The sequence below is a fragment of the Lepidochelys kempii genome, chromosome 3 (genome assembly GCF_965140285.1).
Source record: "Lepidochelys kempii isolate rLepKem1 chromosome 3, rLepKem1.hap1, whole genome shotgun sequence".
Lineage (NCBI taxonomy): Eukaryota > Metazoa > Chordata > Testudines > Cheloniidae > Lepidochelys > Lepidochelys kempii.
In genome coordinates, this window is record NC_136382.1 from 209,847,984 (window position 1) to 209,873,164 (window position 25,181).

General features: G+C 43.7%; 1 protein-coding gene across 4 annotated transcripts in view; it reads left to right on the forward strand.

Moving 5' to 3' along the window:
- The window catches only part of ANAPC1 (anaphase promoting complex subunit 1), a 65,978-nt gene extending 44,114 nt beyond the window's left edge, over positions 1 to 21,864 (forward strand). For all 4 annotated transcript variants that reach the window (XM_073339909.2, XM_073339912.2, XM_073339910.2 and 1 more), the window contains 19 exons: positions 1,262 to 1,353; positions 2,321 to 2,455; positions 2,634 to 2,716; positions 3,248 to 3,326; positions 3,993 to 4,067; positions 6,335 to 6,411; positions 6,675 to 6,765; positions 6,865 to 6,918; positions 7,456 to 7,649; positions 9,819 to 9,905; positions 10,448 to 10,565; positions 12,276 to 12,353; positions 12,867 to 12,934; positions 16,046 to 16,184; positions 17,010 to 17,096; positions 17,750 to 17,845; positions 18,181 to 18,379; positions 19,313 to 19,447; positions 21,453 to 21,864. In XM_073339909.2, coding sequence (XP_073196010.1) covers positions 1,262 to 1,353; positions 2,321 to 2,455; positions 2,634 to 2,716; positions 3,248 to 3,326; positions 3,993 to 4,067; positions 6,335 to 6,411; positions 6,675 to 6,765; positions 6,865 to 6,918; positions 7,456 to 7,649; positions 9,819 to 9,905; positions 10,448 to 10,565; positions 12,276 to 12,353; positions 12,867 to 12,934; positions 16,046 to 16,184; positions 17,010 to 17,096; positions 17,750 to 17,845; positions 18,181 to 18,379; positions 19,313 to 19,447; positions 21,453 to 21,568 — 2,003 coding nt within the window. In that variant the 3' untranslated portion in view covers positions 21,569 to 21,864. The remainder of the gene's footprint in view (positions 1 to 1,261; positions 1,354 to 2,320; positions 2,456 to 2,633; positions 2,717 to 3,247; positions 3,327 to 3,992; positions 4,068 to 6,334; positions 6,412 to 6,674; positions 6,766 to 6,864; positions 6,919 to 7,455; positions 7,650 to 9,818; positions 9,906 to 10,447; positions 10,566 to 12,275; positions 12,354 to 12,866; positions 12,935 to 16,045; positions 16,185 to 17,009; positions 17,097 to 17,749; positions 17,846 to 18,180; positions 18,380 to 19,312; positions 19,448 to 21,452) is intronic.
- The last annotated feature ends 3,317 nt before the right edge of the window (positions 21,865 to 25,181 follow it).

The window sequence follows — 25,181 nt, forward strand, 5'->3', positions numbered from 1 at the left end:
TCCCAAGCCATGGCCCGTGCAGTTTAAAGAAACAAAACAGCTGTAAGTTGTCTGTTCTGTAGTGTATTCAATTGTAACATATTGTCATTGTCTCTTTCAAAGTAACTTACTATTGGGGCCAGTTGAATAGCAGAAATAATTATTTATTAAATATATTTGGTGAGTTCCACCATTAATCTAAAGGTAAGTAGATGGTGAAACACATTATAAAATGTCTCTTCTGTCGCCTTTCAGTCAAGCTTAAAGATGGTCTTCCAAGTACAAATTCATTTGGAGTTAAACACAGAAACATGTTGGGTGTGTCTCCTCGCTTGCCAGTTTGTGCAGAAATCATTTAAACGTATGTTTAGAAAAAATTGTTTAGTTCTCACAAGGGCTGTTCCTGCTGGCTCATCTGAGGCCCTCTGGTTAGTGATCATGTAGCAATTGCTTTTTCTGGTGTTTCTTATGGCCCCAAATGCATCATTTTAGGCCTTCTATGGCAGCAGACCTTGTGAGAAGCTCACTCTCTTTTTTTAATGGTAAATTATTAGATTTCTGTGTTGAATGTTACTTATAACTTGCTTTCTCTTTCTGTGTGTAAGTGGTTCTGCTTTTTGTTTTACAGGTAAGCTTTAAACATGTTACATGTGTGTGTATATTGTTTAAAAGAGACAACACAGAGTTTGTCAATCCTAGAAATGGGTACTTTTAAGAACAACACTTTCATCTTCAAACTATGTCTCTGGCTATTTAATACCCTCAGTACCCATCAGTTGATTCAAACACACTGTTTTCTGTTGTGAAGGGGTGTTATTTTATGCAGAATGTGCTACTACAATATATATAAAATATAGGCTTGTTAGAGTTGTGAGCCAGCTTGGGGTGTGAGCTGTCTTAACACTTCACAAACCGGAGTAGAGAAATATGCACAATCTTTTCTGAGAACACATCTTTGAAATGTGCTTCCCACATGTGGTTAGGTCCAGACCTTGCCAATGTGTGCTTCTGTACTATGATCATTTGCATATACGCTCAGATTTCCTCCATGTTATTTAACATGTGTGCTGCATTTGGAGAGTCCTTTCAGCTGGCTGTAGACAATCCAAGAGGTTAAGAAGTTATTGTCTCTAATTCCATTGATAGAATTTTCCTGATCTACTTGAGTAAAATATACTGGTCTGAATTTTACTATCACTTTACTAGAAATGTAATATCCCAAAATGGTTAGTTTGGTTAGAATTGTAGAAGGTTAATTTCATGCTGTTTCCTTTTTACAAAGGACGTCCCCCAGGTCCTGAAATGGAGTACTGCACTGACAGAGAATCCTATTCTCTAGCTGCTGGTTTAGCATTGGGCATGGTCTGCTTGGGGGTAAGTCTAGTCTTCCTTCTGTTGTAAAACTGTAGGTAGTAGAAATAAAATGGTAAAACTGATTTAATTGCCAAGTTATGAAGCAAGGATAAAAGAAATAGAATAATGTCATCAATGTAATTGATGAGAGACTGACACCATTCAAATTCACTGCTTAATAGTTGAGCCAATACCTCACAAATATTTGATCAAATAAAAAATAAAAATTAAATGAGGCTTGGCTGTACTCCTGCCCCCTCAGTGTTCACTTTATGCAGATATTTTAGGAAACGGGTTTATCGTCAGGAATGTTGATGGAAACAATTAATTGAAAATAAATATTAGAGAATAATCCTCAACAGCAAACACTGAATTTGTAAACGTTTTTCAATTTAAATCCTAATTCTGTTACACTGCTCTAAGCAAGACCCACAAGACTTTGTGTTCAATAATAACTAACCACACAGTTCACATTTCAGATTCTCTCAAACTACTAAAAAAGAACAGGAGTACTTGTGGCACCTTAGAGACTAACCAATTTATTTGAGCATAAGCTTTTGTGAGCTACATGGTTAGTGAGCTTTTGGTTAGTCTCTAAGGTGCCACAAGTACTCCATTTCTTTTTGCGAATACAGACTAGCATGGCTGCTACTCTGAAACCTCTCAAACTACTGTGTCTGTAGCTAAGAATTGTTAGTAGAAATTCGAGACAATTTGCAAACAGACTACATTTGTCTGTATGCAGTGGTGTTATAGATTGTCAGGGCCCACAATTAGATGAATAGTTAACATTGTGTGTTTATCTGATTGTTGTTAATATTTGAGGCAAGGATGAATCATTTTTTGCAGGAGGTGGGAAGCTAGACTGCTGTTTGTGATTTTTTTTCACCCTTCTCTTCCAGTTGCTTCAGAATTAATTCTTTTTTTTCATTAGTAGTCATGTATGAAGGGACTGATTCATCTTTTTTGTTTGTCCCTCTTTTGTCAGCATGGCAGTAACTTGATAGGCATGTCTGACCTCAATGTCCCTGAGCAGCTTTATCAGTACATGGTTGGAGGTCATAAGCGTTTCCAAGCAGGAATGCACCGAGAGAAACACAAGTCTCCAAGTTATCAGATAAAGGTAGTCATTATTAGAGAACTGCTGCTAATTTAAGGAGAAATTGCTGTAGCCTGGGGGATCTCTTATACATTACCATGGGTTTGCATTCAAATACACAAAGTGAATTCTGAGTTTTTATAACTAGTAAAACAGAACTTTGTAGTGAACAGGACTGAAAGTACATGTTATATCTTGACAGGAAGGAGATACCATAAATGTGGATGTTACTTGTCCAGGGGCAACTCTGGCATTAGCTATGATCTACCTAAAGACTAATAACAGGTATTGACTTTAGCATGGCTTTAATATTTGTTATAACTTGTAATCAGCTTTTAAACTTCTGCATAATTTTAATTTTACCTTGGGTCTTCTACATTTATTTCAAATAAACCTACCATCTGTAATCATCGCATCCAAGCCCTTATTTTCTTCAGGGCTAATTATTTTAAAAGAATAATCCATTTCCCCATCTTCTCTAATACCAATTTTTTTTATAACACTTTGCACTTCTGTGGCCTCTTCACTCAGCAATCTCAGAGCGTATAAACACTAACACGTATCTCTCAGCACCCTTTTGCAAGTAGCATCCCCATTTGATGTTAATATCATGCTGGCCGTGTTGCCTTCGACTGGTTAGGGGAGTTGAAAGTAGATCTCTTGTGCTTTAACCACTAGACATGCTTCTCCTGTCAACTAATAATAGCAATAATAAAGTAGCTAATTATTGACTCAATATATGGTTCAATAAGTTTGGTACATTGCTGAAGTATATTACGTAACACAAACGTAACTTACCTTATTGTGCTTAAATAGGTCTATTGCTGACTGGCTTCGAGCTCCGGACACAATGTATTTGCTGGACTTTGTAAAACCAGAATTTCTTTTGCTGAGGGTAGGATTATATTTTGTTTCATTTTACCATTTATTAGAATGGTATTGAAATGCACTTTGAAAATCTATATATGACCCTGTACTTAGAAACCTCTCATTCTCGAATATCTATGTTCATAACAATCTGTTATGGATATGCCAGTCTTACACCCCAAAGCAAATCTATCTGCTTCCAGACAATAATTTTGTTTGCAACTTCCACGTCATGTGACTTTTGTTTTTAGCAAGAGCAATTATTCAAGTGTTATATTTTCTATATAGCTTTAAATAAAATGGAAAGTTTTAAGCAAACTTCTATACTTTTCCCAGATTAATTCAGCTGATTTTGAAAACCAATATATGATTTGTAAGATATTGGCATCTACTGCATATTTGCAATGCAATTTCAGCTAAATTTACCTGCGAAAGGTATGCTAGCTGATATATTGAAATAGTATATCCCACTGTCCCTGTGTATCCAAATGGAATTTGAATTTTCTCAGACTGCTCAAGAAAAGAGCTTATCTGCCGATTAAAAGAAGAGGAGGTAAGAGGCCTCTATGCAATACTGTGATTTTTCTGTCCTGTCACCCCTAATATATTTAGTGTGTTAAAAAGACCATTGCCGATGCTATTTACTAATATTGTGCTTTTTATTTTTTTCTCCACCCCATTTTGACTTTTTTAGACGCTTGCTCGATGCTTGATTTTGTGGGATGACATTTTGCCCAATTCGAAGTGGGTTGATAGTAATGTACCACAAGTAAGTCCCTATGCTAAATGTGTTTGCCACTCTAATCATCTCCTCCCTGGAAAACAAAAGTTGGAGTTTGATGTTTATTTCTTTCCCTCTTCACAAAATCTTATATCCAGTAAGCAGTAATGTTTTTTTGAGGTGTGAGAGTTCTTGTTTTGGTAGGGTAGAACCTCAGTTACAAACACCATAGTGTTTACAACTGAACGTTGACTTAATACAGCTTTCAAACTTTACTATGCTGAAGAAAAATGCTGCTTTCCCTTTATTTTTAAGTAGTTTACGTTTAACACTGGACTGTGTTCCTTTTTTTCCGTCTATGCTGCTACGTGATTGTGTACTTCCGGTTCCAAATAAGGTGTGTGGTTAATTGGTCAGTTCGTAACTCTGGTGTTTGTAACTGAGGTTCTGCTGTATACAGCTAAAACTGAAGTGTATGTGTATGTATATAGATACACTTGTATACGCATCGTAATATGCAGAATATCAGACAAAACTTCATTAAAGTGAAGTTCATGTTGAGAGTGCATATTTGTGACTTGGGGTACTTCAAAAAACCTGAACACTAGAAAGTACGAAAACAAAAGCCAGTCTGCCCCCTTACATGTCCAGCCTCCCTTCTTTGAAAGTGTGGTATTTAAAAATCTGAGAGGTGCAGGGACTGGGGGAGAAGCTAGAAGCAGGGTAGGGCTAACAGCCATGTTCTTGGCAAGATTTATATTGATATTCATACTCAACATGAACATCACTTTAAAGTTTTTTTTTCCTTTTGGAATTTCCATAGTTTTTAAAAATAGTCAGAATGTGGGAGTAGACAGAGCAGGAAGCTCGTGCTGGCCACAGCTGAACCCATCAACAGTTGGTTGGGGAGTATTTGGGGTGGATCCTGACAAGCCTAATAAAGTTTTACAGAGGGACCCCAACAAGCCTTTTAAGGTTTCCAGGAGGCATGGAATGTTTCATGCTCCACTACTCCCTAACATTGCTTTTCCACTGTCTTCCCAGTCTGCTGGCAACCTTCATCCCACCTCTACTGCCCCTGTTCTGCTGTGCTCCCATACCTCTTTCCACAGTGTCTTCCCCCAGTTCCCTTCTACCCTACACACACCCCTCCTGTGGATCTCACCTGAAGCAAACGACTGAGAGGGTTAACAGACCTGGGTTCCTGGGGGCAGCAGAACAGAAAGCCTTTCCTTTCCTTCTCCCACCCCTCAACTAATGAATTAAATAAGCTTAGTTGTCTCTGCCTTCATGATCTGGAATTACCATTTGGCCAAAAAGTGTGAGTGAGACATGTTGAAAGTGTGATCGTCACCAGATACAAACTTTTGACAGACTACTTGTGATATTAACTTAACTTCCCCCCCGTCCCCTCCCCCAATTCTCCTTTTTCCATTGATGAGTCCCCCAAACTCTGCCTGCTGCAAGAAAGGGCTTTGCCTAAATGGCACAAGCAAGCCCCAAGCTGGGGAGCGATTATATAATAATACATTGGTTGAATGGACACAATCAGTGGTGGTTTTGACAGCTTTAACCAGAGGTTAAAATCATTAGCTATTCATCAGTAGCTCAGAATGGGCAGTGCAATTACTGTAAAGGATTTAAAAAAAATAAATCTGACTGGCCAATAAAATGGGGTAAGATTAGATTGTCATTACTATGTATGGGTAAGCCGAGTGCAGTGTGATCCCAATCTTAACAAAGTGTTAGTAATGTGAGCAAGCATTTACCAACCCCCACCCTTCCCCCAACCCCAACAACTTTACCTCAGTGTCTCTTTAAGGTAAAAAAAAGGCAGATAAAGGGGTGCTCTGTTTAAAATCCGGCCTTGACTAAACAAATTTCCTTACTGTGTGTTTTGAAAAAGGAGTGCCAAACCTTTCTTGAGACCAGGGATCAAACATGGCCCTTACTACAGTAACTTGAAATCATCTTGATCAAACAGATTAAAAGGCTCTGAACATGTCAGGTACTCCACTTCCTGATGGGTTAGATTGTTTACATGATCATAGCATGCTTCTGGCACACTCTAGCGATTTGCAGGATTCACTGTCATTCCAAACTTAACTAGAAGATTAAGGTGTTTCACTACAAAATATTGGCCTTTCTGGGTCAGAGTTGAAGCACTATAATGTAGTCGTAGTAGAGCAAAAGCTTAGTGCATAATCCTGTAAAATGAACTTTGTATCTTGTATCACTTGTGAAACCACAGAAACCTGGGAAGGCTCAGGAATTAACAGATACGTCAATTTATTTATCTGCCATGCTTTCTCTAGATTATAAGAGAGAACCGTATATCCCTTCATGCAACAGAATTGCCTTCATCAGAAGATCTGAATTTGGAGACACTGGCGTAAGTAATGTGGTGATAAAGGGCTGACAGAATTGCTGGGAGACATTGTACAAAAATAGATTTTAGATCTGAGGAATGTCCCTGAACCTGACTGTTGTATACCTCTTCACGCAGATGCCAGTGTCTATTGGTCACTGTTCTGGGCTTTATTCTCACTTTTAGTTAACCAGAAGGTTATAAAATCATTGTGACACTTTGATAGCATTGTTTTTCGTTTCCTAATTTGAATAAATCAGCTGTTTCCGGTTTATGTTGTTTTTTAGGCAAGCTCACGTCTACATCATTGCTGGTGCCTGCTTGTCATTGGGTTTTCGATTTGCTGGTTCAGAAAACCTAGCTGCATTTAACTGCTTGGTAAGAGGCTGGGTAGTTTTTTGAGATTTTTTTTGAAGATAACAACTGTGTCCTCTATATCTGTATTTAGCATGCGTTTCTCTTTGCTCTTCTTTACAGTTTAAATTTGCAAAAGATTTCATGAAATGTTTGTCAGCACCTACAGCTTCAATAGTAAGTTCTTTTAGATTCTCTCAACGAAAATGAACCCCTGGTATGTAATGCATGTTGATTAAACTCACTGAAGCTTCAAAGCAAACAAAATGTCACGTTTAGTTCCCACATTACTGACTATATCTACCAACCTGTCATTTCAATAAACCAGGATTATTAATGATGCTAGTGACCCTTTTGTATTTTTCCCTACAACAGTGTTGTCTGATTTTTCTAACATTGGGGAATAGACCGAATAGTCATGAAGAAAATGGTCCCTTCTTTGTGGGCTGGGTAGAAGAATGTAAACTAATGGGGAGTGTCAAGTGTGAAGCTGGTGTGCCTCCATGTACTGATGTGCCGGTGGTCATTGTAGTGTGAGTTTTCGAGTATGTTAGTGAGGCTGTAAGATTAAGGTTCCTAATGAGGCCTCTTAGATGAGAATCTGCAATATTCTATTGCGAGTCGTACGTTGTATCTAGTGAGAAGCACATGTAAGAGTGTAGAAGTGTAATTACTCCTCCTCTTCCCCTTCTCCCCCCACCCATATACTTCAAGACAGGTCACTATAACCTTGAAACTTGTTTGAGTGTCGTGCTGCTGTCTCTTGCAATGGTGATGGCGGGCTCTGGCAACTTGAAGGTCCTCCAGCTCTGTCGTTTCATGCATAAGAAGACAGGTGGAGAGATGAACTATGGGTTCCATCTGGCTCATCACATGGCTCTTGGACTTCTTTTTTTGGGAGGAGGAAGGTAACCCGTTATTTCCAAAGCTGCCTTTTTCCTGCTTTGTATTACGAATTATCTCGTGCTTCTCGAGGATGGTATGTCTCTAGAAGAATGCTGACTGTTTAGAGAAGAGCAGCACAGCTTCTGGTGGATTTTCTCTTATTGCTTTCTACACTTTGGCTACTTAAATCTCTTCTTTTTTGATAATGCGTGCTCACTGGAACTCCAGAAGTGTACGTCCCTCAGGAATTTGACTGCCCTTATAAGTGAAAAGCTGACACAAATAATAGAAATGATTGCTGGTGCAATGGTTTTAATTCCTGGTTAAAGGAAAACTGAAAAGTTTTTGTCGATAGAAACACTAGATTACAAACCCACCGGTGATGCTGCTTTGAGTGACTAATGCAGCAGAAGTTTTGGGTTTAAAAACAACGCTTTAAAGCGCTGGTTTGCACGCGTCCTGCAGAATGCCTGGCTAGGTCTGCCAGGGCTACCGTGCTACTTTCTAGCCCACCACGTGGCCTGTGGAATCTTGCCTTCCATTTTCCTTTGCTGAAAGCTGCCCCTGTCCCTTCTCTGCAGTCTCCCTTTCTGTCCTGGGGGTACCATAAAGTGTAGTATCATGGATGAACAGGAAATGCTGCCTTCAGTGGTCCCTGTCCTGTTCCTTTTCTGGTTCTTCGGGGTCTCAAGTTCATTTTTATCTCTAGTTTTCTTTTTTTAGGGTCCTCTTTTCCCTCATCTTTCTGTCCCCACCCACCAAACTTATTCTCTTACCTGGGATCCCGTTTTCACTCCTTAACTCTCTTCCCTGGTCGAGCACAAAACTTCCCATCCTCTGCCTCTGTGGGTTCTTCAAGCTTGGCTCGCCACCACTGCAGCTGTCAGGGCTCTGGGGCGAGGCTGAGTGGGGTTAAAGCACAGGCTTGTCTGTTGCATGGTCTTCTCACCTGCCCATGCTCAGTGAGCTTCCAGGTGCAGGTTCCTCTCCTTCCCTTTCTCCCACTGGCCAAGGAAGAGTCTCCCTTTATTGCTTGATGCTGCAGCCAGACCGCACGAAAGGCCCAATCCCCCAGTAATGCTACGCGGGCAAGTGTCTGAATGCAACAGTGAACTCCCTTTGAGCTGTGATCTAGACAGTGACACTGCCTCCGGTCTAGGCTTTTTGACTGTGTGAACACAGTCTTCATTTTACTGCAATCAAATGATCACAGTCAATTCTTGTTTTGTATCAACGTATAGTGGATATTTGGTGTTTCACTTGCACATAGGTTAAATCTGTCCCATAAGAAATCTAGTGTGCAGATGGCATGGTCAGACTCCCGCACTGCAACCAGTCTCATCAGGAATTCTGTCACGTTTTGACCTGCTGTAACTTGTGTAAATGCAAATGGTATTGCCATCCATATAAACATCTAGTCCTTTCTGGAATCTTGGTAAACTAATTACGTCAGTAATATTCTATGACAGTGAATGTCTCAGGAAGATTGCTGCATGAATATTTCTTTCCCCATTTTAAATGTGTTCCCTAGTTTTACATGGGACAAGGTGAATAGTAGCACCAAAGTGACTGTGACCTCGTCCAGGTCTTAAAGAAAAAAATCCACTTCTCCATTGGCAAGTTGGAAGCTCTCTTTAGGCTCTCAATTTGAGCAGGAGTTAAATTTTCATTAAAAAAAATATTTATCCCTAACGGTTGCACAGATAACTTTCCTAATATGAACAAAAAGAAAAGGAGGACTTGTGGCACCTTAGAGACTAACCAATTTATTTGAGCATAAGCTTTCGTGAGCTACAAAGTGAGCTGTAGCTCACGAAAGCTTATGCTCTAATAAATTGGTTAGTCTCTAAGGTGCCACAAGTCCTCCTTTTCCTTTTGCGAATACAGACTAACCCGGCTGTTACTCTGAAACCTAATATGAACAGATGCAGTGGTGTCTTTTAGCGTCTACATTGAGCAAAATCCGTCTGCCTTTCTTGAGTGGAGTTAAAATCTGAGAGTATCTATCATTTTATATCCATATAAAGCATTTGGCTTACTGTGCTAATGTTTATATTTATAGAAGTTCATTACATACGTGCACTGTGCTACCGCAGTTCCCGTTTTCTGGCTCATGAGAACACACTGGGAATGGATGCGAGAGTTCGGTGAGTCACCAGTGCTGAAAGATAACAGGTGATGTTTCTTTGCAGATACTCCCTGAGTACGTCAGATTCTTCGATTGCTGCTCTTCTTTGTGCTCTGTATCCTCACTTCCCCGTTCACAGTTCTGACAACAGGTAAGGGCTAGCGATTGTGTGTGTCTTCCTAACATACAATAGGTGGTACTTCCACAAAAAATGATCCAGGACTCAGGCTCTGAAAGCCTTTTGGCTACAGTGAGATTAGAGCTGAAGCAACTAGTGCCAGCTTTCAAATAGTTGTGAGAAATGGAGCAATAAGTAAAGAACAGGATGACAGTGATGATCAGATCAATGAAGAGATGCTGGTATGACTCTGTATTTCTTTAACAAACTGCATCCTGGTCAATACAATTTGGCTATAACAGTTTGCTCTATAATGAAAGCTCACCTATAAAATCTCTCTATGGAATTTAAAAAAATGTATTTAAAAGCGAATAAATATTGTCTTATTAAGGAAACCCTCTGTCTTTATAAAATCAGTAAATGAATATATGTACATATTGCAACAAGTTTTACTGTAGTCTAATAGAGCTTCTGTATGTCTCTTACCCTTCGTGTAGCTTGCCAGCACACACAGGTGTTTGGAGACCTCTCTTTAGCAACACTATTGTGCTAAATTCTTTATTTCCCATAAACAGATATCACCTTCAGGCCCTACGGCACCTGTATGTGCTGGCAGCAGAACCAAGGCTCCTGGTGCCTGTTGATGTGGATACAAACACTCCTTGTTACACGCTACTAGAGGTTACCTATAAGGTAATGTATCCGAAGTGGGGAGGCATGGGGCTGTGAAGCTTGAAGTTCATTCAAAACTTCATGTACAGGGTGTATACATATCTCAGCGTTGTGGCCTGCAATCCTGGTTTTGTTTTCAGTGGTCTAGTGGAGTCAAACCAGATTGTCTAGGCAAATAATGAAGGAACTCCTCCCAACCCATATCTTTTTTTCTAGTGCTTTGAGTAGCACCTTGAGGGTAGAACCAAAGACAAGTGAAATGCACAGGGAAGTCCAACAGAACTCGGTGCAGATACTGATCTGGGGTACCAGTTATCTGTATAAATATCGTGGAGATTTTCAAAGGCACAGAGTCAGTGGAAGTTGGTTGCTCCAACTGACTTTTAAAAATCTCAATGCTTTGAAAACAGGATACTCAACATTCCTCCCAGCTACACCCATTAGGCGCTTCTTGAGATGAGTGCCCGTCCTCCACAATGGACTGTTGTAGAAAGATACATTCAGGATCAAACAACTTCCTACAGCTGAAGTGTGACGTGGCATGGTTAGGACCCTACCAAATTCACAGCCGTGATAAACGTGTCACAGACCGTGAAAGTGGTCTTTCCTTGTGAAATTTGGTCCTTTGTGTACCTTTGCCCTACACTCTACCGATTTCCTGGGGGAGACCCATGTTCCCCAAACAGGGGAGACGCTGGAGTCGCAGGGTTATGTTAGGAGGGTGCAGTGGTGCCACCCTTACTTACGTGCTGCTGCTGACGGCGCTGCTGCCTTCAGAGCTGGGCGGCCGGAGCGTGGCCAGCAACTCCCACGCTCTGGCCACCCAGCTCTGAAGGCCGCAGCGCAAAAGTAAGGGTGGCAATACCACACCCTGCCATCCTGACTTCTGTGATACTGCTGGCGGCAACGCTGCCTTCAGAGCTGGGCTCTCGGCCAGCAGCCACCGCTCTCCGGCAGCCCCGCTCTGAAGGCAGGGCTGCCGCCAGCAGGGGCACAGAAGTCAGGATGGCAGTACTGCAACCCTGCTACAATAGCCTTGTGACCCTCCCACAGCCCTCTTTTCGGTCAGGACCCTACAGTGACAACACCCTGAAATTTCAGATTGAAACGTCTGAAATCCTGAAACTTATTATTTTTAAAATCCTTTGACCATGAAATTGACCAAAATGGGCCGTGAATTTGGTAGGGCCCTAGGCATGGGATAACCTGTGGGTATAAGGACAGGCCTTACCAGCCTTTAGGAGAAGAGAACTACAGAGACCGTAGTGATCTGACCAGACGTGCGAAAGCACCTCCTGTTGTTGCTTTGGAAGATTGCCCTTATGGGCCGTGTAGCTCATTTTTGAAAGGTGGGTGTTTAGGTTGAAAAATGTCCCCTTCTCATGACGACGGTGCTACACATGTTGACTCAGCCATGCTGCCATCCTCTGTTTTCCCATAGACATTTTGTGACAGACCTGAAGCAGCGCTCGGTGGAGCTTGAAAGCTTGTCTTTCACCAACAGAATGTTACACCAATAAAATGTTACCTCCCTTACCTTGTGTCTCTCACTTTGTGACATAAATGATAATATTAAGCCACCCATTTCACCGGGAAAATGGATATAGAAAATACAAGGTTCTTGCAGTGCAGCCAGGCTGAATAGAGGTGTAACTGGGAGACTAGCATGCTTTCTGTTACTGTGCACTGAAGCTGTTTTTATTAACGCGTGACTGTTGATGGTGTTTAAAGGGCACGCAATGGTATGAAGAAACCACAGAGGAATTGATGGCACCAACTCTCCTCCCAGAGCTTCACTTACTTAAGCAGGTAAATCAGGGCTCCAACTGAGTAATGTACATTTTGGCCCAGATTCTGTGATGCAGTGAGGATTCACTCAGTGAGCAGAAAGGAGGGTGGCTATTGGGGACCTAGTTACGGCTCTGATTCGTTGCCCTGGCCCCAGTGCATGTTAGAGCAGCCTGGGATTAGCTCTAGCCAATGTCCGCTGACAATGGCCCCCAGAGACCATTTCCTACTGGTGGGATAGCCATAGTGCATAGTTATGCCCCTACATGTTCCTTCCTACCCCTGATCCTGCCTGTGGTCCCTGTTACCTCTACACCCACTGGGGATTCCCCCGGGCATCCTCTGCAGGGGACACGGCCAGTTTCTGTCCTCTTGGAGTCTCCAGTGACACACAGCAGATGGTGCTGGGAGGGAGTATCTGCCCGTCTAACGGGGTAGAAATAGATTTATATTGCTCTTTTGTTTTTGCAGTCCCTGTTACCTCCATATCAGTGATATGCTCCTCACTAGTAATTAAAACATTTACATTGGCAGATCAGAGTGAAAGGCCCGCGATACTGGGAACTACTAATAGATTTAAGCAAGGGGACACACCAGCTGAAGTAAGTATTCCTGATGCTATATATCTAGATTGACTAAATTTGGTAATGTCCCTTAACATTTAAGTAAACTTGTGAAATTTTTTATCTCCTATAGTTAGAAGTAACACCTAAAATTTACAATAGCTGAAAGAAATTAAAGAAATTCTTCCATTTCAGTTTGTCTACTTTTGTGCATTTGACAGCCCTTTGTGCGTAGTCAGTTTCACACTTCCTGTGGATAGTCAGTTTCACTTGTTTTGTGGGTTTTTCATTTAAAAAAAAAAAAAAAAGAACCAAGAGAAAGGTAAATGGGCAGGGGACCTCAGCTAGAAACGACTTTTAATATGTGGAGGTTTTGGGTTTTGTGTGTAATTGATGAGATTTCTCATTGCCTCTGTCCTTGAAAATGGCACACTGCTGATAGAGTGGCTAGCTAACTCTTACTAGTGTGCCAGAGATTATATTTTTCTGAAGTGTGCACAGTACTAATTAATGCAGATTAACATTTAAATACATCCATTGGACAATTGTAAAGGACAGTAATCGTATCTGAATATCAGAGGGGTAGCCGGTTAGTCTATATCCACAAAAACAACGAGGAATCCGGTGGCACATGAAAGACTAACAGATTTATTTGGGCATAAGCTTTTATGGGTAAAAAATCCCACTTCAGATGCATGGAGGGAAAATTACAAATGCAGGCATAAATATACTGACACATGAATGGAAGGGAATTACCTTACAAGTGGAGAATCAGTGTTAACAAGCCCAATTCAGTCCAGGATAGGTTGTAGATCGCTGATGATGTGCTGGAGAGGTGACTTTGGAATACTACAAGACGGGCCCAACAAGGAAAATAACAGGACACCCACTGGCCATCATGTACAGCCCCCAGCTAAAACCTCTCCAGCACATCAACAACGATCTACAACCTATCCTGGAAAACGATCCCCCACTCTCACAGACCTTGGAAGGCAGGCCAGTCCTCGCTTACAGACAGCCCCCCAAACCTGAAGCAAATACTCACCAGCAACTACACACCACATCACAGAAACACTAACCCAGGAACCAATCCCTCTAACAAACCCCGTAGCCTTCTCTGTCCCCATATCTACTCTAGTGACACCATCAGATGACCCAGCCACACCATCAGGGGCTCGTTCACCCGCACATCTACCAATGTGATATATGCCATCGTGTGCCAGCAATGCCCCTCTGCCATGTACATTGGCCAAACTGGACAGTCTCAACGTAAAAGGATAAATGGACACAAATCAGACATCAGGAATGGTACCAGACAAAAGCCAGTAGAAGAACACATCAATCTCCCTGGACATTCAATAACAGATTTAAAAGTAGCCATCCTTCAACAAAAAAAGTCAAAAACAGATTTCAAAGAGAAACTGCAGAGATACAATTCATTTGAAAATTTAACACCATTAATTTTGGCTTGAATAGGGACTGGGAGTGGCTGGCTCCCTACAAAAGCAATTTTCCCTCTCTTGGTATTGACATCTCCTCATCAATTATTGGGAGTGGACCACATCCACCCTGACTGTATTGGCCTTGTAAACACTGGTTCTCCACTTGTAAGGTAACTCCCTTCTCTTCATGTGTCCGTATAATGATGCCTGCATCTGTAAGTTTCCCTCCATGCATCTGAAGAAGTGGGGTTTTTTACTCATGAAAGCTTATGCCCAAATAAATCCATTAGTCTTTAACGTGCCACCGGACTCCTTGCTGTATCTGAATATAGGAATCACAGGTAAAATTATTCCTAGCATTATAGATAGCAGCCTGGAATTGTAAATTCTGTAAATGACGCATGCAAGCTAGAGTGGCATGAAAAGAACACTTGAATGTTTCACTAGTAATTTTGCTATTTCATTTAATGTAAATGACACAGTCAAGATTAGGTTAGATACAGCAACGCACCCTGTAGAGAGAGAGACTATAAAACCACCCACAGTTTGGAGTAGAATGTGATGGCCCATTTGGAAAAGGGCGGATCTCACCGGAAGCATATTCAGCCAGTGCTGTGTAATCTACACTGGCTGCCTTTTGGGTTTAGGGGTGGGGTTGAAGGTGGTGGTTTTGACCTGTAACTCCCCCAGTAGCTTTGGAGCTGTCTGCCTGAGAGTCCCTCTTTCTCATACCATAGTGCCCCAGGTAACATGGGGGCTGCCAACGGGACATGCTCTCTGGGGGCTCCCAGCTTTGGAATTAGCAACCCCCTTGGATCCACAATAGCCCGAAACTGATGGCATTCAGGACATGCTGCAAAGTGGTCCTCCTCCCCCTCCTAGCAACTTTAAAATGGGGGGAATTGTGAGGCTGGTGACTGGGTGGAGCTGCAGGGGACACTGGTTTTAGCTTTATTTGCCTGGCTCCCTGGTTATGGGTTACTGCTGCATGATGGTGTTGATGTGGTGTTTTTGACAGGGTTTTTTACAGTTATGGGTAACGGATCCCAGAGCATAGGGATAAGGCGCCCTTTTATACAAATCTAAATAAGGTAAAGGCCTTTTCTGAACAAACTCAATTGCTTTGCAGTAGCGAAGCTCTGAGCTGTTTTCACGTATGTGGTGCTCACCCTAACCTGTAGGGTTGCTCCTGAACAGCGGGTTGTTGGCGTTGCCATCTCTTGCTGTAAGAGGAAAGAGCCTGTTCTCTAGGGAAAATGGAGCAAAGCACTGATGCATGGCGCTACTCTTTGTCGAGTGAGGTGCCGTGTGAATGGAACCCTCTGGTGCCATTTTCAGGGGGTAGTGCTTGGGGGCTGAACCACCCATTAAGGTATTAATTTCTTCAGAGGGAATTCATAATATTGTATAGATCAGTAATGCTGGAAAACCGCACTCCTCTTCGCTCTCCCAGTGCTGCTCCCTTCCCCTCCCCCCCTGATTGCCTTCCTGTGGTTGGATGTCAGAGAAATCGAGATCTCCCCATGCACGTGCATATACAGGAGCTAAATAACGAGGAAGCAAATCCCTGGATAGGGACATTAGCACATACAAGTTACTAGGTTGCTAGTTATTTCTATATCTGTTTGCCATGTCATGTGTCAGTACCACAGCTGGATGGAAAGAGATTTAAATAAGTTCAAAATGGTAAATGTTGTTGTTTTTTCAGGTCGATCCTTTCTAAGGATGGCATCCTGTATGTAAAACTGCGAGCTGGGCAGCTCTCGTACAAAGAGGACCCAATGGGCTGGCGCAGTTTGTTAGCACAGGCTGTCACTCACAGGAACTCTGAAACTCGGACGTTCAAGGTAGCATCATCTAACTGTTCAGCTAGTGAGCACAAAGCAGTAATGTGACCACTGTGGTTACTGGCAGCTCTGCACACAAGTTCTCACGTGAATGGTGCTGGAACTGAGAGAGAACCGTACTGGGGCAGTGAGTGGTTGAGATCCTGAGCCTTCCGCCTTTCTGGGTTCAAATATGGGCTAGGAGGGTAGTGATGAAAAGCTGTTGCTATCTCACAGCTATTTGGCCTGTGGGAAGTGAATTACTGGGTTCAGTCCAATTCCCTCTGGCCAGGAGCCCATGTCACAAAACTGCTGTCTTCAGAGCCCAGAGAGTGAATTGGCATGTCAGTGGGGAATTTCACCTCTAGAAGTGGCCTTTACAGAGCAGGGGTGGAGCAAGCCACGTTGGGGTACAGCTGAGAAATGTGTACAGCCACTGTCTGTACCTGTTTCACTCAGCATTTCAAGTGGCAGAGTGCTGCCAAACTAGTACTTTTCAGGAGTGCTGAAATCTCTCTTAAAAATGGCATTAGTGCATTGCTTTAGGAAAATTAGCCCAGCAGCTGCCACACAGCACTGGGCCAGGCTGTCTTAAGAGCACCCACACCACCACCCCTGCCTCTTTACTTTCTAAATAAATAAATGGCATAGCTTTTTCCAGTGGTCAGATGCAAAGGTTATGAGACTTTGATTTTGCCCATTAAATCAATCATGTAGATTACAATGACCTGCAGCTGAGCTCTGGAGAATCACAGTAGGGAAGGAGGGGAGGGTATAAATTGTTTGACCTATGCAATGAAAGCAAAAGATTCCTAATCTAAAGTGTGCATTTTTACCTCTTTTTAGCCAGAAACTATTTCTGCTTTCACTTCTGATCCCGCACTACTTTCATTTGCTGACTATTTCTGCAAACCAGCTGTGAACATGGGTCAGGTACACATTGCCTATATGTGGGATATTGCTCAGAAGAATGGTTTCTTTTCTTGTTTTCATAAATAAAATTCAGAAAATGAATGTTAAGTTGCAGACAGCAGAGCTAATTCAGTAATGCAAGAAAAATTGTTCTGAAAAGCCTTGCTCCTTGGAGGAGTTTGCTATATAGAACAAAATGGCATTACATAAAAAAGAATACACAAAAATAGAAACACAAAATAGAACTATGGTACCTGCACTTAAAAAGCTTTTCACTATAACCTTCTGCCACTGTTTAACCTCACAATTATATTCCCTGAATTCCCTATGGTTTGTACAAGGTATATCTACTGAATACTGAGATAAAGTAGGTTACTGATATTATTTAGGGCAGCCACTAAAGTTGTCTTGTGAATGAAGACTATGTCTTCTCTTCGTGCAGAATGAAATTGGAGACTAGCCTTCCAAAATACTAAGGGAGGGAGAAAAATCTAACTACATTTTGCATTCTTTTAATGAATAAATACACAGGGACACAACTCTTTCCATAAGATGAATTACAGCAGATAATGTGGGGGATTAACCGTAACAGAAGCCAACGTGAGCAATGTAAGAGAACTTGTAATAAATTATACGAACAGTGTGCACTCTGTGAAAGGCATGTCTTTTATCAGAAACAGGAAATATTGGACCTCTTCTCATCTATTCTTTATGAGTGTGTTACTCGAGAGAATCCGGAGATGCTGCCTGCATACATAGCAATAGATCAGGTAGAGTGAACAGTGTTCATTTTTTAAATCCTTAACAGCACTGACTCTGCAGAAGGGTATCATGTCAGTCTCACTCCTTTCATACGTATCATGGGTACCAGAAATGGGAAATTGCTCTGTCATCACAGGTTTACTGACAGCTTTCTAAGATTTCAAGAGAGCAATTGAAAAATAACCTAATGAGATGATAAAGATCAGGAGAGGGTAGTCTGGTTTTTTTAGATTGACACACTGAGGGAGGGAAGTTCAGTTATTTTGCAGTTATGAGGGGGGGATGTTTCTTTTCTAGTACAGATCAAGTTCACAGAATATCTTTGTGTTTTCTCTCCTGTTAGGCCGTGAGGATATTAGAGAGAAAAGAAATGTCTGAGACCTTTGAACTGTGGCAGATAAAGCTGGTATTAGAATTTTTCAGCTCCAGAAGCCACCAGGAGAGGGTGAGGAGAAATCCAAACCGAGGGCTCTTCATGAACTCTGAATTTCTGCCTGTGATGAAGTGCACTATTGATAATACTTTGGACCAGTGGCTACAAGGTAAAGAGAGCAGCATGAGTATAGTGCCACATTTTGGGTGTGAGTCTGTGACCCTGCACTGAGAGAGATCTGACACCCTGCGGTACAGCTTCTGGGAATCAGGCTTCGTTGGTATCTTGCCCATCAGCTGGGGTTTTTTTTGGTTTTTAGTGCAGGTGGGGGAGGGGAAATAAAGAACAGATGGCTCATGTTTGAATGCTGTTTATCTGCTGATTGGCCAATTTATAAGAGTGAATGGCCTCCTTCAGGTAATCAAGATAAGGAATTGTAGCTGATTTTTGTGATTTTTTTTTTCTTAAGTATTTGCACAAAACCAGGTAGCCTTAAAAGCTGAGCTGGTGCTCTGAGCTGCTGCTCTGAGCTGCTGCCACCACTGGAATTTTAGAATAGTCTCCAAAATCTGGTTACCTGTGTCATGGGAGGCCCCATGTAGTGTGTATTGTGTAGAACAGCAATATGTGTCTGCACTTCTCTCTCTAGGTGTGTTGCATTTTGTGTAATTACCTGGTGCCCCAAGTACGCACCTTCTGAGAGCATTGTGTTCCAACTGGCACGCTTTAACGTAGCGTTTGTATGCGATACCCTGAGGGCTCTGTGTGACTGCTTCCTTGTGTGGAAAGTTTGGGTTAATGCAGGAGATGACTCAGACTTCCTTAATGTTCCGAGGGGCAGTGATGTCCTGTGAGCCCAGGCAAAGTGAAGCGGAGAGCGAGGTGGGGATTAGGTTTGAAGAATGGCATGGTGGTAGTCCTTGAATGAAGAGCTGCTACAAGACAAAGCCCTGGCCTTGGTAGTCGGTGCTGGGGGGAGATCCTTCCAACAAACCCATGTGGCAGGGAGCAATGTCCCACTCCAATGCCTCTCTGTGTTCTGTTCTCTCAACAAATGAGAAGATAGTCCCTGAATCTCAGCAGACTCCCTTGTATGTTACAGCTGGCGGGGACGTCTCGCTGCACTCCTACCTAAGCGGGCAGCCTACTGAAGAATCTCAGTTAAGTATGCTGGCCTGCTTCCTCGTTTACCACTCAGTCCCCACCCCAGGGCAGCTCTCAGCAGGCGGCTTAGAAGGTAAGGTTATGGCCGTGCTGGGTTGGATTGGGCGTACTATTACTATAAGTTTGACCTTTCACGTTTACCTCATGTGTTAAGTTGTTGCTACAGTGTAGATATTTTTTTTTTTTTACCCCTGTGCAAGTATTTTCTTTTCTTGTGACTTTTCTTGGACCTTTATGTGATGAGCAGGGCCCTTAGTCATAGGGACATGATGGGGGATTAAAGATATCAGCCTTAGCCACTGCTCTTCAGTAGACATCCTGGCTTTTCTCCAGGTTGATATGGATAAGGATATGAGGCCTTGTTCCCTTAGCACTCAACCAGGGACCTTCAGTGCACCAAAGGATTCATGGCACCTTGCACCTGGAGGTAGTGACGTTTCCAAAGGCAGTGGACAAGATCAGACAGACTGCATTCCTCTGCTCCCCTTTATTACTCTAGCTTTGTCCTGAACATCGTTGCTCATCTTTCCTTTGAGCACCTAGGTGGTTCTGGAGAGAGGACCTGCTCTCCTAGTGGCAACCTGTTTGGTCAGGAAGGTAGGGAAATTTCATTCCATGGCCTCTATTGAATTCCCCACCATGATAGGCTGATGCTCAGAGCCGTCCCATCCTCACAAGCCTGGTCTAGGTGATGTTTCCTGCTGACCCAATTATGGGAAGGACAAAGAGAATGCCTTCGCACTGTTGCTTTCCTAGATGCACTGTTCTAAACCCAGCTGCTCAAAAATCAGGCTCCACCTCCCCCCCCAATGAGATTTTAAAAAACAATCAGTGTTGGCTCTTCTGCTTTCTGGGATTTGAGCTTCTCGGGTCACGTTTTTCAGCTTTTCCCCCAACCACAGGGTCCAGAACATGACCACTTTTAAAGGAAAGCAGACACTCCCCTGTAACAACAGCATTCAGGGAGCTGGGGCTGTAAGAAAAACACCACTTACCAGGAAAGAAAGTCTCACAAGAGCTGGAAATCTGTAGGTGTTTGTAGGGTGCCCTTCTTATAGCCTTCCTGTTTTTGGGGCATTCTGTGGTTTTTTTGTTTTGTTTTTTTTTCTTCAGAGTTGTTGCTCACACTCTTGGGGGTTGCCTCCATCTGCTCACTTCTCTAGAAGAAGCTTTTATAACTGGCTTGTTCGGTGAACATCACTGAGGCTACTTTGCACATACATATCACTTCATTTCTTCTTTCTCCACACACAGAGCTGCCAGGTCGGGCCTGGCGTTTGAGCACAAACATTGTGAGAAGCATACAGAATTGCTAGGCTTTCAGGAGTTACCAAGCTTGTGTTCCTTACTCAAATGGTGATGGCAAAATAGAAAATAAAACGCCAACCTCTCCACCAGGGGAGGTAGCCGGGCTGTTGGGTGGGCGGCGTGGAACAAATAAGGATCAGCCAACCCTTCCAGTGTGGGAGGGCATTTTGAAAAGCTGGGGAGAGAGTTGGTTGTGTTTTTGTCTTTTTTTTTTTTTTTTAAAAAGACACTCAAAAGAATACAGAGGCAGGAGAGTGAGAGAGTAACGAAACTTGATGTGCAAGGTCAGGCCTAAAGGAGCATTTGGGTGGGGATACCATCAATTGAAAGAAAAACCCATTCCCACATCCCCCTGAATTTTGTACCTACAAATAACACCTCAGCTGAGTAGAATGTTTTAGTTCATTTCCTTTGTGTGTCGTCAGTTTCTGTTTCCCTGCTTAGGTGATTGGATACCCAGTTTTCTGTTTGATTTCTGTGTTGCTGTTCGAGTCTTAAGTGTCCTTCACCAACACACACAGGGATTCCTTTCTGAGTCCTTTCCTAATTGTTAATGCAAACTTAAACTAAAAATTGCCAAAGTTTACTGTTCATAGACTATCCATTTTGGGTGTGCGCGTTTGGAATATTGAGTAGATGGATACTCCACCAAAGACATGCATCCTTACTGCACTGAACAGCAGTGATATTACATTTCCAACACTGTTAACTGTTTCAGCATGCAAGCGTTCTCCAGATACAGAATCATTCTCCTGCTTTTGTCTCACTAGGGAGCGTAAGCTTTTCTGAACTGCTTTTGAAATTCAGGCGGCTGAAAATGCCAGTTCGTGCATTGCTGCGACTTGCACCTCTACTGCTCGGAAATCCACAGTCAATGGTGCTGTGACTGCCAAGACGGAGACCCAGAACACAAACCTTACACAGTGACCAAAGCCAATGCCAACAGTGTTGTTTTAAGTTATCTGAAAGACACATGGATGAAGGGAACTTAACGTTGTAACTTCACAGGCCATGTCCCAAGCATCTCTTCCACTTGCCCGTAGATGTTTTGACTGTGACAGAGAGCTTTGTATGTATTGTTGTTTCAGTGAAGGGTACCTGCATACAACGAATTAATCCTTTACTTTTCTAAATAAAGTTTGTTTACAAAAAAGCCTTGTGGCGAGTCATGAAAATAACCGATCTGGAAGCAATTGGTCACCTCATGTGCTCACCACCCAGTATCCTGAGCCTTTGGCACTTTTAAAACCGTCTTTAAGGAGATAGAAATGGGCTTTTTACAGGGAAGGCATTCAGGAGCAGTAGGCCTCAACCTCCGCTTTCCGTCTTGGACAGCTGGATGGAAACTGTAAAGATGAGTCGTACGCCATCACATTCATATACTGCCTGTTGCTTCCCTTTCTTCTGCCATTTTCAAAAATCGAATCTTTTTTCTAAAACACTTTTAAAAAAAAAAATACAAGATGGGACCATTTCGAGCCCAGCAGAACAAAGACAACTTTGAATTTCTTTTTTTAAATGAGATTATTTTAATTTCATTTTTCAACTGGTGCTGAGCAGAACCTGCTCGCTGGGCTGTGCCGCCTCTCCGACGAGGCTGAATCTGTGTACTTGGCTAGGCTATTTGGACATTCTGCGATTCCTGCCCCCCCACCTCTGACACGCAGAGGTGCTGGCCCTGGCAATGGTTTGCACATGATGGAATTTCTGTGCAGTGAATGAGGAAAAGCTGCAGACAGAAAGATGTCGGTGCTGCGGAAAGAGCAATGGCCCAGAACCTATGAGACCAGAACCTAGTCAGTGGATTTGCTGCAGGCTGGTTATGCAAGATTGGGTAAGTCCCCTAAACTAGAGCATTTGAGGCCAACAGTATTGGCAGCCTCACATCTCCGTACTTCAGTTCTCCCAGAATGGGGCTTGCTACATGGAGCCTGGAATGTTGGAGGGGTGGGGTAGGGTGAGCAGACAGCAAATGTGAAAAATCGGGAGAGGGGGTAGGGGTAATAGGAGCCCATATAAGAAAAAGACCCCAAAATCAGGACATCTGGTCACCTTAGGTGGGGGAGCACACACTGGAGTGCTGTTGGCTGTTGACCAACAACTGAGCAGAGGGGTTATGGCTGGAGGAGGGGTAACAGGACAGCCCTGGATCTTGGAGGAGATGGCAGCTTCCAAGGGACCATGGAAAAAACAGGCTAGGGGGTGGGAGGACAAGGCTGGGGGTCACCATTCTGAGGGCTGTATTGAGAACCCCTCATCACTGCCAGAAAGGAGGATGGCCTGTGGGGTCACTAGCTGGAGACCAGCCTTCAGTGTGGAGAAAAGTTGTCAGATTTTACTGGAAAAAAAATTTCTATTTTTTACTTTTTAAAAACAAACCTGTTTAAAATGAAATCTGAATTTAATTGTTTGAATTCCATTTGCCATCCTAGTGCAGTGTGACACACATCCCTGAGCAAAAAGTTAATTATCTAGTCAATAAGTAGTATTTCATTCACCATTTTAACATACTAAAATATACAATTAATCTGAAAATATTAAGCCATATAATTACTTGTGTATATAGTTATAGAGAATCTTTGTAGGTAGCAAAAAGACATCGAGGCTCTGTTTAGTTGCAAGTCAACATGTTTTTATGGTTCTATCAACCAATGAGAATGCACCTTTCTTTAGCAAATGGAACAGTTGACTAAATTGATGATTTAAATTGAGGCTTTCCACTTGATGACTTAAATCATGATTGACATCAATCCACGCAGCCAGGGTTTGGTTCTTGGCTCTTCCACACACTCCCCGTGTGACCTTGGACAAGTCAGTTCATGTCTCTGGGCCTCCAGTCCCCCTCTGTCCAAAGGGGATAATGCTGCCCAGCACCAGGAGAGGAGTGGGGAGATGAGGGTGTGGCTTGGGTGAGGCATACAGATAACAGCTGGAAGCTCATAAGGGCAACCTCTCCAGGAGGGTGGCTGGGGTTGGGTGGGTCTGGGTCCAGGGTGATGCCTGGGGTAACACATACTAATGGCCAGCAGTGACCAGGCACTTTCCTCTACTGAGATGGTGGCTCCAACAGCCTGCGTATGCACAGGCCTTTGCAGTGGGGCTGTTTCTGGAGCACCGTGGGCAGGGACGATCCCTGGGCCAAGCTCCCTAAGACTCAGAGCAACGTCCAATATTGTTGGCAAAGACTCGCTATCCCAGCCAGAGAGAGTAGAGCCCGCCGGTGGCTGGGCCCTGGCCAGCCAGGCTCGCTCACATGCTGTATAGCAGAAGAAGGGCCCTTCCAGAAAACATTGCTGGGCTGGAGCGAGGGTGCTGTGCTCAGCAGGCCCCGGGCACTGTGCGACCCCAAGCGCCAACGCTCGGAAAGGCACTCTCTCTCCACAGATCCTGTCGGAGGGCAGTGACAAGAAAACACACCCCACGAGGAATCAAAGCCAGGGCCTGAGACGATCGCAGCGTTTGATCTGTCCTATACAAAGACGTCCATTTCCTGGGTCCGGCACTGCCCTGAAGCAGCGCTCCTGTTCGGACAGCCCCCGGAGCCCCTCACCACACCAGTCCAGGGAGTGCGTGGTGCTGGTTGGCAGAGATTGCATGGATCTGCGTCTCCAAGGAGGCAAGCGCTGTATTAAGGGGCTTTCTGCAGCTGAGACAAATATTCTCTGCTCCCCCAAAGAATTCAGCAAGGTGCCGGCAGCCCTGTGGGCGTAGAGGTAAGGTTGTGTTTGGGTGGTACGTGACATGCAGCAGCATCGCTGGGTTTGGACATCGGGGGTCTCCCTTCACACCGCCACCTCGAGGATGATGGGGGGAGCCCCTCGCTCCCTGCGGGGTTGGGGGTTGAAGCCCTGTGTTCCCCTGGGCAGCAGGAGCAGACAGCGCAGCCCATGCGGCCTGTCAAAGGCGTCGTCTCCACGCTAGCTTCAGAGACGTCACAACGGGAGCAGCCCAAGGGAGGGGCCACAGAACGTGCATTCACATGGGCCCAGGGCCCCCCACCTTCCATCGGGCTGGTACCGGGGAGCTGCGGCTGTTGTTTCCAGCCTGGTTATAGTTCAGGCTGTCCCGGCCCACGCCCGTCGGTCAGGTGTGGCACTGCGGGTAAGGCCTGCTTTGGTTTCCCCTCACCGGGGCTCAGGGCTGCACAGAAGTTTGCGGGGTGGGGGGAGCGTTCAGGGCAAACTGCTCCCACCCCAGGCCAGAAGCCCTGCCCAGGGTATAAACAAGTCCAAGGGGGTGTTCACATCCTAAAGAGCACCCCCTTTCGGAGCACCTCCTTCATTAACATAGGCCCAAATAGAGCATAAGCCAACCTCCACCCCGGCCTCTTAACCTACGGTTGACTCGGTCACCCAGCTCTCTCTTCCCGCCAAAATCTGCTGCTGGCCTTTCTGCCCAGGCCCTTTGCCCGCAGGATTCTCGTGGCTGAGGTCTCTGCCCCAGAGCCAGCTCTCTTGACCCTCCCTAGCTCGATTTGTCCAGTCAGGGCTCTGTGGAGA